We start from the raw sequence: 15,000 nt of genomic DNA, 5'->3' as shown, positions 1-15,000 counted from the left end.
TTTATTTTGACAACCATAACAATATTACTACAGTACATTAGCTCAGCTAGCTTGCTGACAACAATGGGATTTTGTTTAAATACTAACTGTTTTCATGGTGTGAAAATATATAGCATTTATTGAATGATTGCTGATCTACATGAATGAATATAACCGAAACAGAAAGTGCTAATAATTAGCTGCGTTTTAAAAAAAAAAGAAGAATAAAACCTGTTAAAAGTTTACGACTCATCTCCTAACCTCAGCTATCAAAATCAAAATCATCATCAAGATGTAAGACTATAATGAATAGACAACATATATATATATATATATATATATATATATAAATATATATATATATATATATATATATATATATATATATACACACACACACAACGTTGTACACACGTTAATGATGTTCGTGAAATCAGCAAACTGTGCTGAGGAGATCTGTGGAATTTATTTCCAGAAGACTGCAATACATTTAAGAACAGAGAGCGATCAGCAATTCAGCAATGATGGGTCCGATTTTTTTTGTTTCCAGATATATCGCCAATCAGAATGGACTATATATACTGAACGAGGACTACATGAAGTTTTACACAAATCTCAGGAATTTGTGAGTATTTCTTACTGTATATATATTAAAATGGTTAGAAGAATTTTTACCCATCTTACTATAAAGATTTGCCAGTTACAATATTCTATTGATTAAATAATGACAGGTTTGTTTTTTTATCCGTTTACCTTTAATGTTTTCGGATGTCTGTAGAACGACTTTCTGATGTCACTTAAGTTACAGAAGATAAACAGTCGTTCCTTCATCACCAAGACAAGAAAATCAGCTTGTCGTGTTAGCGAGTAACGCTAGTTAAGCTGCTGGTTAAGGTGTTGGGCTACTGATCGGAAGGTCACAGGTTCGAACCCCAGGTCCACCAAGCTGCCACTGCTGGGCCCCTGAGCAAGGCCCTTAACCCTCAGTTGCTCAGTTGTAAGTCACTCTGGATAAGGGTGTGTGATAAATGTAAATATAGACACTGTTCATGTGGAGTGTCTGTTAAGAGCTCATATAAGCCTTTGAACGTGACAAACTACATTTCTTGTCGTACTAACTTCAAGAAAGAGCATAAAGAGGTGCTAGTGAGGGAACGACTTGAATGTTTATAGCCGCTATAATGTAAATGATAGCAGAAAGTTGTTTTGTGGACATTTCACGATATTAAAAGCCTCACCTGACAATGTATTAGAACATTTACATAAACCCGTGAGCCGTCTATCCCTGTAATAGAAAAACGATCAACCTTCTACCCAATCAGAATCGAGCATTCGACTCTATTCTTCAAAACATGCCTCAGAGATTCAAATGTACCGTTTTTGTGATTTTATGTTTTATTGTACATCCGATTAATCGTAAAAAAGAGCAATACTCTGAGGTATAGTTTTATCCTTTTGAAACATGTCTTAATACGTACAGTTTATTTCCTTTAAATATTATGCTTTTGTTACATTTGCGTAAATCTAGCAGCTTTTGGAAGGCAACGAGGTGAATTTCAGCTTCGGTTTAAACACACAGGGATCATTCCAAAAATTCCTGAGTAAATGTAAGGCTTTCTAACATCTTTCTAATAAAGTCATATGTAGAACCTTTCTTTTATAGTGAAACCATAAATATCCTTCTATGTATGTTCATGATATATATAAGTTAATATTTTCATAACATATGCATACATTTTTAAGATTTATTTAATTTATTAACGCATATAACAGATAAAATAGACGTTTTAGATTGCTGTTTTATTGCAGTTTAAATTGTTTTAAGTAAACGCGGAAATGAAATCGATCTCAGTGAGTTGTATATTGTTTCAGGGGAAAGTACTGATTGTTCAGGGGGTTTTTCCTGTTTGGAGAAGCAGCCCACACATACGAGGGCAAGATGTGGTAAAAAAAAATGCTGTTGTATGCAATTTTATGACAAATAACCAGTAATAGTGGATGAGATAAGATGAGGAAAGGTGAAAGGAAGAAGATGATGGTGAGGAAGACAGGAGGTGGCAGTAATGTTAAAATATGATAACTGGAGTACTCTGTCATCCAATAAGATACTGCTTTCTTGGTCTTTTACTAAATTAATAATGATTTTATGGAATTTATAAATCAGCCATTCGGTTTATTTCAGCATTTCGGTAAAGGTTTCTCATTCTGCTGGTGAATTTCCATCACTTAACCATGATACTGATATCGAAATGAATGTTTTTCATACAGAACAATAATCAACACTCAGCTGATGTCTGTATCTACAACAGCCTTTGTCTACAATTCCAAACTCCAGTATTTGTAAGTACAATTTTTGACTGCGTCATTTTGTTTTTATGCGTCAATTTGAATTTTTGCTCAAAAAAGAGGAGAGAATGATGCAGCTATATTTTTTCATTTCTCTATCGCTGATTTTTCACAGCAGTAGATCAGTTGTAAGCTGTAAGCTTTCCTTCTGACTTGTAGGGATCTACGAGACAACAGACTGTCAACACTGTCATGGACAGCATTACGTAATGCCAACATGTCAACTCTGTAAGTGTCACATTGCACCGCAGCTTCTTATATGGACATAAGCGCTTGTAACACTCCTGTGTAACTTGTTACCGAATTTTGCGTTTTTTAATATGTGATCAATGGGTCGACCGATTGTGCCTTATAGGCTGCTGGCTGGGAATCCGCTTCGGTGTACATGTGAGAACATTTGGATCAAGTCGTGGTTGGATTTAAGTGAGCGAGATCAACTCCGGTGTCGGCAGGAAGGCGGAATTCTGAGGACCCTCTTCAATATCACTGTCCCTTCATGTGGTAAAGCAGTGACTCCGCCCACATTGACATGGAATGACTGTGGACAAAACTACAAAGTTTACTAGATTCAAGAAAAACGATTTCTTTCTTCTTAGTATAAATAACATGCGAAAAAATATCAAGAAATGGTGAAAAAGTAATGGTTTTTCTTCATGGTCATATTCTTGGCACAAGTGTACTGTAAGTGTTACTTGGATGAGAAAACATGTTCAAAACTGCCTTCGGGTCCGGAAGGCTCGTGTTTGTTTGGATGGGTCTTTTGTCAGTCATTTTACAGACGGTTTACTCCCATTCACATGTATCTAAAGAACTTAACAAACAGAAACAGGCAACATAAACACTGCCAGTGCTTTTCCAAGATGGATTCATAAAGTAGTAATTTTGCCCTCAGGCAATTGAAAGAATCAAGGAGTCATATAAAATGTATTCACCTTCACGTTTTTAACCATTACAGACCAAATACATCTTTAACTGTGACGTATTGCTTTGGCATAGATGAATGAATGACAAAAATTACATTCATATTTCTCACTTTCTAGAATTTCCACAGATAGAGGTTGTCCCTATTGTTGTTAATCAGATGGCAGGAAGTGATGCAACAGTGACATGTAGTGCTTCCGGGTCTCCTGCTCCTGTCCTATACTGGAATTTGAACACCAGCGAACTTACAACCATCCATGAGGTAAAAACACACCCCTAAGCTGTAAACTAACTTTATACCACAGCGCTGTTCAATTCTCAAATCTGATTGGTCAGAACGTGCAGGCGCTCGTTTCTAAGGGTTCTTATGATTTCTCTGTTAACAAGTCCTTCACAGAGACGGATACTCGGCATAATCCAAGATAAATCGGGAATGGTTTTGAACTGGTGTTGTTTTTTAATAAACGATGAAGTTTTCTCAAAAGATCAATTTATTTAGGAAAACAGATCTTCAGGTGGGGGGACACGGTGGCTTAGTGGTTAGCACGTTTGCCTCACACCTGCAGGGTTGGGGGTTCGATTCCCGCCTCCGCCTTGTGTGTGTGGAGTTTGCATGTTCTCCCCGTGCCTCGGGGGTTTCCTCCGGGTACTCGGGTTTCCTCCCCTGGTCCAAAGACATGCATGGTAGGTTGATTGGCATCTCTGGAAAAATTGTCCACAGTGTGTGAGTGTGTGTGTGAATGAGAGTGTGTGTGTGCCCTGCGATGGGTTGGCACTCCGTCCAGGGTGTATCCTGCCTCGATGCCCGATGACGCCTGAGATAGGCACAGGCTCCCCGTGACCCGAGAAGTTCTGATAAGCGGAAGAAAATGAACGAACGAAAGTATGCGACAGATCGATTTTAACGTGCCACTATTTGAAAATAATCAACATCACAGTGCTACCAGTAGCTCCACACCTCCACATTGTTAATTGTTTTCCGTTTATCACATTCCCCAAGTGTCTTACTACTTATCTACCTTCATTCTTGCTGACTTGTACACACTTTTCATGGGAGCAGAGTGTATAAAGGCTAGTCCTCTGCATGTCGACCACTTAGAAATGTATTGGATTGAAGGGATAAGCTTCATAAAACCTGAAATGCCCGGTTTATAACCGCAGAACCTTCACGTGAGTCCTAACTGCTCTGTACAAAGAACCACTGGTACATTAAGAACAAGCACTTAAACACTTAATTGCCATTACGTCCATTAATGGACCTGTTAATTTCTTTAAGACGCTCAAACAATGGGAACCTGGCTCTAAGTCCTGAAAGCCCCATGTTTTCCATTAATATTTAATGTAACCACTGTAATATTTACAACAAAGTGTCTCTTGTGCCTGCTTGGAAACGGCAGCCTGTGGGATACAGAATCCTATATACTGTAGTAATGCTGTTAGTTAGGGTCACAGCTTTCAGGCAACTTTGCCTTCTTCTGTAGTACCTTATTTAATAAATTTGTTAGTTTATAAAATCTTCAAAGTAACATTGAGGGTTCTTTGGATTGAGAACGTTCTTAACTTAATAAAAGAAACTCCTGATGAAGCCTGAAAAAGCTGATGAACACTCAAGCGTTGACCTTTTTGAGCTCATCGTAATGGCTGTTATCACATTATACCATGAATTGACTGGCATGCCAATCCATTCTACACTTTATAATGGTGCTGAAACAGGAGAGGCTGTGGAGGGTGATACAGTGATAAGAGTGATACAGGAACTAGCTTGCCTCATGTCTCATGGATATTCCTAAACATTCGTAAATGTACGTGTGTAAATGTAGAAGAAGAAGAAGAAGAAGAAGAAGAAGAAGAAGAAGAAGAAGAAGAAGAAGAACGGTGGCATAGAAGCCTTTATTATCGCCACATATACATTGCACCACAGTGGAATTCTTCTCTTCACATACAGTACAGGCCAAAAGTTTGGACACACCACCTTTTCAACAGGACAATGACCCCAAACACACCTCCAGGCTGTGTAAGGGCTATTTGACCATGAAGGAGAGTGATGTGGTGCTGCACCAGATGACCTGGCCTCCACAGTCACCGGACCTGAACCCGATCGAGATGGTTTGGGGTGAACTGGACCGCAGAGTGAAGGCAAAAAAGCCAACAAGTGCTAAGCATCTCTGGGAACTCCTTCAAGACAGTTGGAAGACCATTTCAGGTGACTACCTCCTGAAGCTCATCAAGAAAATGCCGAGAGTGTGCAACGCAGTAATCAAAGCAAAAGGTGGCGACTTTGAAGAACCTAGAATATGACATATGTTCAGTTGTTTCACACTTTTTTGTTATGAACGCATATAATTCCACACGTGTTAATTCATAGTTTTGATGCCTTCAGTGTAAATCTACAATTTTCATAGTCATGAAAATAAAGAAAACTCTTTGAATGAGAAGGTGTGTCCAAACTTTTGGTACCCGAACTGAGGAGGTTGGGGTCAGAGTGCAGGGGCAGCTATGATACAGCACCCCTGGAGGGGGAGGGATGAGGACCTTGCTCAAGGGCCCAGCAGTGGCAGCTTGGCTGTGCTGGGCCTTGAACCCCAATACTCCGATCAACAACCCAGAGCCTTAAACAGTTGAGCCACCACTGCCCCAACTCAGCCACCACTGCCTCAGTAACTACTGTATGAGTGTTCAACATTTCCAGTTATGCCTGCATGTCACTTAGATCAAAAATCGTTTTGTCGTATATAATTTTATGGCCAAATCCACTTTATGGTGGTAACAGTGACTCTGCTTTGCTCTGCATTATCCTGTCTATACCATGCCTTTATTTACAAGTGAGTTAGATCAGGTGGGTCTAACCTTATCTGCAAAGGGCCCATGTGGATGCAGGTTTTCCTTCTAATCAAGCAAAAGCCACACCTGATACAGTAGCACCTTTCAGTTGGCTTCTTCTTGGTTGGAATGAAAACCACATGCATCCACACCGGAACTTTCCGCATAAGACTGGACAACACAAGTTTTATCGTGTTCCTCCTCTTCAGACCCATCACTCATCATACAAGGTTAAAAAAATGTACACAACGGACAGTACCGGCACCACGATTGCCTAAAAGCTACTACTGTATATCAGGGAAAGTTCTACCTACATGCCCCAGAGGAACAATGCAATACGATGCAGCTTTAATGTGTATCAAACTGCTAAAATTCACCCCTCTAAAATCTCCTATTTCGTCCCTCAACCAGGTGTACACAATTGACCTGCATTCCATGTTGACACTGAGGAACTTCTCCCACAGCGACAATGGCCGAGAGATCACTTGCAGCGCTGAGAATATTGTGGGTCAGTCTGAGGCTTCGGTCATCCTCAACATCCTCTGTAAGCACTCGCACCTCACATTTATGTGTCTGAGAATATGTGATGAGTTACTTCGCTGCCATTTATCGCACTGGGTACGTCTTTAACCGTGTGTGTTAAAATGATCAATTTTGTTGCACACTAGAGGGCTCGCATGCAGTTTCTTTTCTAAACCACCAGGCCTATAATTAGTTGTGTTGAAAATGAGTCCTCTGAGACTCCACTGATGGGCTTCTTTCTAGCTTTAACTAAAAGCAAATGTAAGTAATGCACCACCAGCATGATTACCAGTATTTTTACTCAGTACGTCCCGACGTTATCCGGAGTGCATTTTATTTACGGCTTACCTGCTGGGTTATTTTTGGTCTTACTGCCCCTAATGCTCCAGCAAACTTTTTCATTTCTTATTGTTCTGTTTAATTCCTCCTCCTAGTATCCCCTATGTCCTTTTCCCTTTCTTCACTCTTTTCCGAACCGAACTGCTTCTAAATTTCACCACGCTCCGACTTTACCCCTCTGGTTTGTCTCCTGCCATGACCCTTGGTCACATTTCCTCTCCTCTCCTTTTCTTTCCCTTCCTTTTCTTCCTCACCTCGCTTCTCATCCCCATTCCCGGGCTCAGTTCCCCCGATTATCCTGGAACTGGAAAAGCCCATGCGCAACCAGGATTGGTGCATCCCATTCAGTGTGACGGGGAACCCCAAACCTGAGCTGACATGGTACCACCAGGGCCAACCTCTGGAAGAGCAGGACTACATCAAGACTCAGATCCACGTGTCAACAGAGAGCGAGTACCATGGCTGCCTGCAGCTTGACATCCCGACACACATCCACAATGGTGTCTACACTCTTGTGGCCAAAAACGAGTACGGCGAGGATCAGAGGAACGTCACCGCTCACTTCATGTACATCCCTGAAGTGGATCACTCGGGGGCAGGTACAGTACTGTACAGTATGTGCACCTTTACACATACACACATGAAGATTGTTTCAATCTGACATATTTATATACGTAAAGCTAACTGTAAACATGTGTCTTCTTTACAGAGTTCTACTACGGTGAGGCTTTTACTCCTTCAGAATATGCATGAATATCATTTTATTGTAATCTGTAATGTGACTATGTGGAGGTTTCATTTCATTTTCGGATGCTGGATCGACTGATTTACAGTACATTTGTTGGGAATAAAATGTACCTCCATCAAAGGGCTTTCAATCCCAGTCCTGGGTTTTCCACCTGAGCAGTATCGTTGCTTTCCATTAATTTGCCTGGTTTTCCATGAATATTTCCGTGGAGCAGAGAGTGACGGCTGAAACGATGAACCTATTTCACACCCAGTACACTGGTGTTCCAGTGGTTATTAATTATATTATATTAATTATATTAATTAATTAATTAATTAATTATATAAATTCATTATTTCATGGCTGCAAGTCTGATTTCAAATAAATCAGGATTCATTTCTGTTGGCCTTCAGTGTGAGACCTTAGTTTTTCCCTCTGTTCCGATAATCGTACACATGATTTTAGTAGTAGAATCCGACACCTTCAAATTTTATGAACAAGCACTTTGGCCATATATTGCCCCCAGTAGTCTAGGGTAAAACAGAAATACTTAAGAAAAACTACAAACGTCTACAAAAGTTCAGAGTGTATACTTTCATATGAAATTCAAATTAACCACTATGTGGAGTAGGACTTTCATTCATTCATTCATTCATTCATTCATTTTCTACCGCTTATCCGAACTTCTCGGGTCACGGGGAGCCTGTGCCTATCTCGGGTGTCATCAGGCATCGAGGCAGGATACACCCTGGACGGAGTGCCAACCCATCGCAGGGCAAACACACACTCTCACACTATGGACAATTTTCCAGAGATGCCAATCAAACTACCATGCATGTCTTTGGATCTGCAAACTGCACACACACAAGGCGGAGGCGGGAGTCGAACCCCCAACCCTGGAGTAGGATATGACAAAGATATTCAATGGAGATCATAGATACAAAAAAAAACAAAACAGGTGAAAATATTATTTTTTTCAAACAGGCTTATATGAGAAAGTGTTAAGAAATGCCCGTATCTCCATGACAACCCTATCCTTCACCATACACACATACTCTGTTAAAAGTCTACCCAAAGATTTGCTTGAAAACTGCTAATTTTATCATGTTTCTAAAGCAATACAGTCAACATTTATTATTTATTGATATGTGATATGCCAGTCACAGGGCTCACGATTGCACTAGCGATGTGGTTCTAAACCAGGAGGCTTTATGAAGCACTTAAACGCTCTCATCGTTCAGTGGTTTATCCGCTCAGGTGCTGGCTCAGGACTGGCGTCGGAAAGCCCTGTTTAACTGTAACGTCCTTCTTTATGCGTTGCACATTTTACTTTGAGCTTGTTGACATTTTATCATGTTGAAATACAGATGCAGAAAACACAGTCATGATTTTAATCAATTTCTCTGGTATTCTATTGGCTGCTTTCTTGTGTGAATCCCTTGCATAGACACAACTGACATTCCAGGTATGTTCATTCAATTTTAGTTATTAGGTTACCGCTCAAGAAATCTCGATGAAATTGTTAAGAAAACTTAAATTTCTTGTTTATCTGTATTTTTTTCTAGAAATCCCAGGAATTCAAGAAGGCAAAGTGGCTGTAAGTTTCACACGTGCACTAAATGCATTATATTATATTATATTATATTATATTAAGAGCTTCATCTCGAATTTCAAACTGAGAACATATCTCTTGTTAGAGTAGAACTAAAACCTGATATTTTCCTTAAGCCCTCATGATGATTTCTTTTGAATCTTTATTCTAGGTTTATGCCGTGGTGGCGATCGCCGGGGTCGCGCTCACTGGGTGCTTTCTGATGCTGATCTTTCTGAAGTATGGTCGAAGCTCAAAGTTTGGCCTGAAGGGTAAGAATGTGTCCCGGCTTCTACAGGGACGATTTGAAATGTCGCTCTAAATTTTAACAAGACAGAACTCGGCGACAGTGTGGCTTATTAGATACTGTATATATGAAATTTTTCGTATATAGTTTGGAAAATTACATTCATTCATTCAGTCATTTTCTACCGCTTATCCGAACTACCTCGTGTCACGGGGAGCCTGTGCCTATCTCAGGCGTCATCGGGCATCGAGGCAGGATACACCCTGGAGGGAGTGCCAACCCATCACAGGGCACACACACACTCTCATTCACTCACACACTCACACACTACGGACAATTTTCCAGAGATGCCAATCAACCTACCATGCATGTCTTTGGACCGGGGGAGGAAACCGGAGTACCCGGAGGAAACCCCCGAGGCACAGGGAGAACATGCAAACTTTACACACACAAGGCGGAGGCGGGAATCGAACCCCCAACCCTGGAGGTGTGAGGCGAACGTGCTAACCACTAAGCCACCGTGCTCCCGGAAAATCACATGATGTCATATATTCTTTTTATTACTACAAATGGCTAGTCGATTGTTCCGTGTACTTTACTTCTAACTGCGTTATTTTCCGTTCCACCTTTACTTTGTTTGTATATTTTTTTTGTTCCTTGATTTTCCTCATTTAATGTCAGCATGCGTACTGACCCGTGCTACCGATCCGTCCTGCCTCGTTGGGAAATACGTGTTTTATTTGTGTATATAAAATTTACTAGGCACGTTATCTTTTACACATGTGTAGTATATTACTATAACCAAATCCACCATTAGAAATGGATCGTTCAATGCCTAATCATCTGTCTGTATATTTATAATCATGTATTTCTGGCACACTGCTCTCCCTCCTCCACTGCAGGGTCCTCCTCGGTAATCAGTAATGACGACGACTCAGCCAGCCCACTCCACCATGTCTCCAATGGCAACAACACACCGTCGTCCTCTGAGATGGGCCCAGACGCTGTCATCATCGGCATGACCAAGATCCCGGTCATCGAAAACCCGCAGTACTTCCGCAATCCTGGCAGTGTGCTGAAATCAGACACTTGTGAGTTGTCACAGCATAACAGACCATCTCAAATTACCTTCCTCAACACACACACACACACACACACACACACACACACACACACACACACACACACACACACACACACACACACCTTCACTTCACTCCATCCCAACCATCTCAAAAGACTCCGACTTAGGCTTGCTTTAATTGTCGTTATACTCGACCCACCTTCTCTTCTGCCATGGCAACAACACTGAAATGAATCACTACATGTAGATTTTCCAGATGTGAGCTCTGTGCGTTCTTTTACACGATTTACTTGCATGGTTCTGCTGTATGTCCTTCCTGGTATCTGCACTCATTAGCGACAGTAACCTAATGGCTGATTTGTGGTGCTTTTTTCAGTTGTGCAACACATCAAACGGCACAACATAGTCCTGAGAAGAGAACTAGGAGAGGGGGCTTTCGGGAAAGTCTTCTTAGCCGAGTGTTACAACTTGTCACCGGACCAGGAGAAGATTTTGGTAGCTGTCAAGGTACGAGGCTTTGAGATGCTAGTAACATTCACTCACTCATTCACTCACTCACTCATTTTCTACCGCTTATCTGAACTACTCGGGTCACGGGGAGCCTGTGCCTATCTCAGGCGTCATCGGGCATCGAGGCAGGATACACCCTGGATGGAGTGCCAACCCATCGCAGGGAACACACACTCTCATTCACTCACACACACTCACACACTACGGACAATTTTCCAGAGATGCCAATCAACCTACCATGCATGTCTTTGAACCGGGGGAGGAAACCGGAGTACCCGGAGGAAACCCCCGAGGCACGGGGAGAATATGCAAACTCCACACACACACACAAGCGGAGGCGGGAATGAAACCCTCAACCCTGAGGCAAACGTGCTAACCACTAAGCTACCGTGCCCCCATGCTAGTAACATTTCATACAAATTTACACTGGATCCTACTAGCACCCTATAGGCTTCCTTGTCTAGTCCTTTTGAGCGAAAAAATACTACAGCACATGGAACCCTACGGAAGATGTGGTTCTCTTACATAGACTGTTTTAGGTAGGATCTTCTGAGAAAGCAGTGAATTTTATCTATCACAAAGAACCCTATAGGAACCCTATGTCAAAATGTGACAGCGTACTGTTTTGCTCCGTAGGCATTAAAACAGTAAATAGTCTTTGGTTGTCCCAGTGGGATAAACTGAAAGGTTCTTTGTAGAAGCACAAGATAGGGTTCTAAGTAGAATTCTTTCAGGAAGCAGTGCTTATTATTTATTCCAAAGAACCTTTGAGGAATCCTTCTCGCTGAGTAAACATATTACAATGAACTTTGTTGTAGCATGCACCGTTAGAGAATGTAAGACAGAATGTAGAGAGGTTCTCTGGTTCACCCTTAAATGTTCTACTTTCACAGGGAGTTCTTAGGAAGCAGTGATCCATTATTATCGCAAAGAAACGTTTTTGTTAGGTATAATGCATACACTTTTAGGTAAAATGGTAAACCCTTTAAGATTCTTCCAGTTGAGAGGTCTTTTAAGAAGTTATTAAAGGTGCGGTCTCCGTTGTTTGAAAGCCAATGTTAACATTTGAAATCACCAAAACAAACACGCCCCTAACCCAAATGGGTCCCACCCCTGTATCGATAGCTCCGCCCACACATACATACGTAACCCAGGCAACTAATGGAAAGAAACGTGTCTTTATCATAGCTGAAGGGAAGAACAATACGATTGCAGATAAACAAACAAGCAAAAATGACACACAAGCACAATCATGTAAAGGACAAAGGCATATATTAGTTCTGTGTAACAAAGCAAAACCAACGTTACTCACCTGTCAAGAAGGAAAAAAGCGCCTCGGCGTCTTAAGTAAAGTCGGCCACATATTCACAGGTCGGAGTTTCCCGAGTCAATAACTCCTGAGCTAAACGCTGTTACTACACAAAACGCATTGTAGCTGCCTCTCTACATTACTACGATAGAAAAGAGGTGTTATTTGTGTAGTAACAGCGTTTAGCTCAGGAGTTATTGACTCGGGAAACTCCAACCTGTGAATATGTGGCCAACTTCCTGCTCCTTCAGTTCTCTCCAGCGCTGGAAAGCTGATCCTATATTAACACGTCCTACTTCTTGTCCTTATCGTAAGTCTTTCTTCTCTTTCTTTCTTTGTTTTTATCCTCCATGTCGATGTTAAAACCGCTTTCTGCTAATGTCACACATGCGCACTGAACACTCTCTCCGCCCATATTGACAAGCCCCGCCCCTTTCTGCTCATTGGCTACACGTTTGTTTTGTTTTTTGTTTAGTTTGTCGTCCCAACTCAGTTTTCTGAGGCATATCTCGAACGACAGAGACCCCGCCTTTAAGGATCTCAACTATAACAAAAAACTTTGAAGAACCCTTAAAAAGCCTCGAGTGTATATGAACTATTTATTACTTGCAATAATAGCTTTTGATACTTTTGATAAAAGTAGATAAAGGTGTGTGTGTTTTAATAGTGTACACATCTCAGGTAGAATCTGAGTACTTTTAAGAGTGACGTGTGTTTTTAAAAATATATATATATACTTCCCAGACCCTAAAAGAAGCGAGTGAAAGTGGACGAGCAGACTTCCACCGAGAGGCAGAGCTTCTGACCAACCTACAGCACGATCACATAGTCAAGTTTTACGGTGTGTGTGTGGAAAGCGATCCTCTCATCATGGTGTTCGAGTACATGAAGCACGGAGATCTCAACAAGTTCCTCAGGTATGTGTTAAGCCTACCTGACCTGCTAGCTAAACCTGGAACTGGTCCGCTGTTTGCTCGTCAGTAAAAAGTCGTGCGCTGCTGAACCTGGAATAAAGAACTGAGTGGGCTGACATTTTGTTGCCATGACAACTTAAGCATCTAGGGTTATTTAGTTGTGAATACGAGATCTGAATATAAGAGGGCCGGGATTGACGGGGTTAAAAATATTCTCAGATGAAAAAAAAATATCATCACAACTCAAATCGGCAGGTCATTTAAATCTAAATGAGAGCTGCTGCGCTAAAGCTAACGTTAACAGCTAAACGCAACAAAGCCATGTTTCAGCTTATACACGTGTTTAATGTTAATGTGTTTCAGAAGCTGAAGCTGGTTAAAATGTTAAAAATGTTCTCAAAGCTGGAAGTAGAACCGGAAAAACCTCCACAGTTGCTATTTTTTTAAACTCCTACACCAGATTAGGTAACGATTTGTCTCTTAAACTGGCGAAGGGGGGAAATAACTGGTTTTATGAACAGCACTGGGGGCAGATGTGTGAGTGTTGTGTTTAAACACACGTATGATTGAATATGTTTTGCGGTACATAACGGATCTATTTCTCTCTCTCTCTCTCTTTCTCTCTCTCTCTCTCTCTCTCTCTCTATCTCTCTCGGCTGCTCAGGGCTCATGGTCCTGACGCTATTTTAATGGCGGACGGGCAGCAGAGCTTACTGGTGGAGCTAACTCAGTCACAGATGCTGCACATCGCTCAGCAGATCGCAGCCGGCATGGTGTATCTGGCCTCACAGCATTTCGTTCATAGAGATCTGGCCACACGCAACTGCCTGGTTGGAGAGAATCTGCTCGTGAAGATAGGAGACTTCGGCATGTCCAGAGATGTGTACAGCACAGATTACTACAGGGTAAGGAGGCCGAAATAGTAAGCATTTTAATATTTAGTATTATATTCCAAATATTGGCATATAAAGGAAAAACATCTGTTCTGTATGACTAAGCTTGATGTTAAATACCAAGCATGGACCTTCAATCTTATTGCAGCAGCACTTTAGTCTTTGAGTCTGTCCGGCTTTCTCATTGTAAAGCACAGGGCTACTGAAAGGTTCTTAAAACTGAAATCTTTTGTTTAAACCTTAAGAAGTGAAGGTAAATTAAATACTCTTCTTCTTCTACTTTCGACTTTTCCCGTTAGGGTTAATTGCCACAGTGAATCATCTGTTTCCACCTAACTCTATCCTCGGCATCCTTTACTCTCGCACCGATTACCTTTTTTTTTTTTTATCTCTATTTACCTTTATTTAACACATCCATAAATCTCCTCTTTATCGCCTTCCTCTTGACTCCTTAACTGGCAGCTCCATCTCTAACATCTCGTCCTACCAATATAACCATCTCCCTTCTCTGGAAATGCATAAATTAAATACTCTAGAATTAGAAATAAATAAAGTAGGAAACTGATACGTGTCTCTGATGATATTTTACTGGAGCAAGTGTTTAGTTCTAACTGAATCGGGATGAACAGGATCACTTTAATTAGTCACTTGAGTTATTAATGCTGTCTGATATCTTGGTATATAGTAAATTACAATTTTACAGCAACTGCATCATCAAACAAATGCACTTTAATAAAGCACTCGTTTCTAGACAAAGAGTTAAATACAAAGACTTAAATAAATAATAATATATATATA

General features: G+C 41.0%; 1 protein-coding gene across 1 annotated transcript in view; it reads left to right on the top strand.

Moving 5' to 3' along the window:
• Positions 1-15,000, top strand: part of ntrk2b (neurotrophic tyrosine kinase, receptor, type 2b) — a 20,310-nt gene that overhangs the window by 3,616 nt on the left and 1,694 nt on the right. Inside the window, exons 2-16 of the mRNA XM_027144787.2 lie at positions 530-604; positions 2,248-2,319; positions 2,485-2,553; positions 2,681-2,826; positions 3,366-3,508; positions 6,478-6,610; positions 7,212-7,526; positions 7,637-7,648; positions 9,102-9,119; positions 9,220-9,251; positions 9,418-9,517; positions 10,395-10,583; positions 10,953-11,083; positions 13,140-13,312; positions 13,974-14,214. Coding sequence (XP_027000588.1) covers positions 530-604; positions 2,248-2,319; positions 2,485-2,553; positions 2,681-2,826; positions 3,366-3,508; positions 6,478-6,610; positions 7,212-7,526; positions 7,637-7,648; positions 9,102-9,119; positions 9,220-9,251; positions 9,418-9,517; positions 10,395-10,583; positions 10,953-11,083; positions 13,140-13,312; positions 13,974-14,214 — 1,849 coding nt within the window. The remainder of the gene's footprint in view (positions 1-529; positions 605-2,247; positions 2,320-2,484; positions 2,554-2,680; positions 2,827-3,365; positions 3,509-6,477; positions 6,611-7,211; positions 7,527-7,636; positions 7,649-9,101; positions 9,120-9,219; positions 9,252-9,417; positions 9,518-10,394; positions 10,584-10,952; positions 11,084-13,139; positions 13,313-13,973; positions 14,215-15,000) is intronic.

This window comes from Tachysurus fulvidraco, chromosome 26, assembly GCF_022655615.1.
Source record: "Tachysurus fulvidraco isolate hzauxx_2018 chromosome 26, HZAU_PFXX_2.0, whole genome shotgun sequence".
NCBI classification, from domain to species: Eukaryota; Metazoa; Chordata; class Actinopteri; order Siluriformes; family Bagridae; genus Tachysurus; species Tachysurus fulvidraco.
The sequence above is the reverse complement of the archived record's forward strand: the minus strand, read 5'-3'. Positions and strand labels throughout refer to the sequence as shown.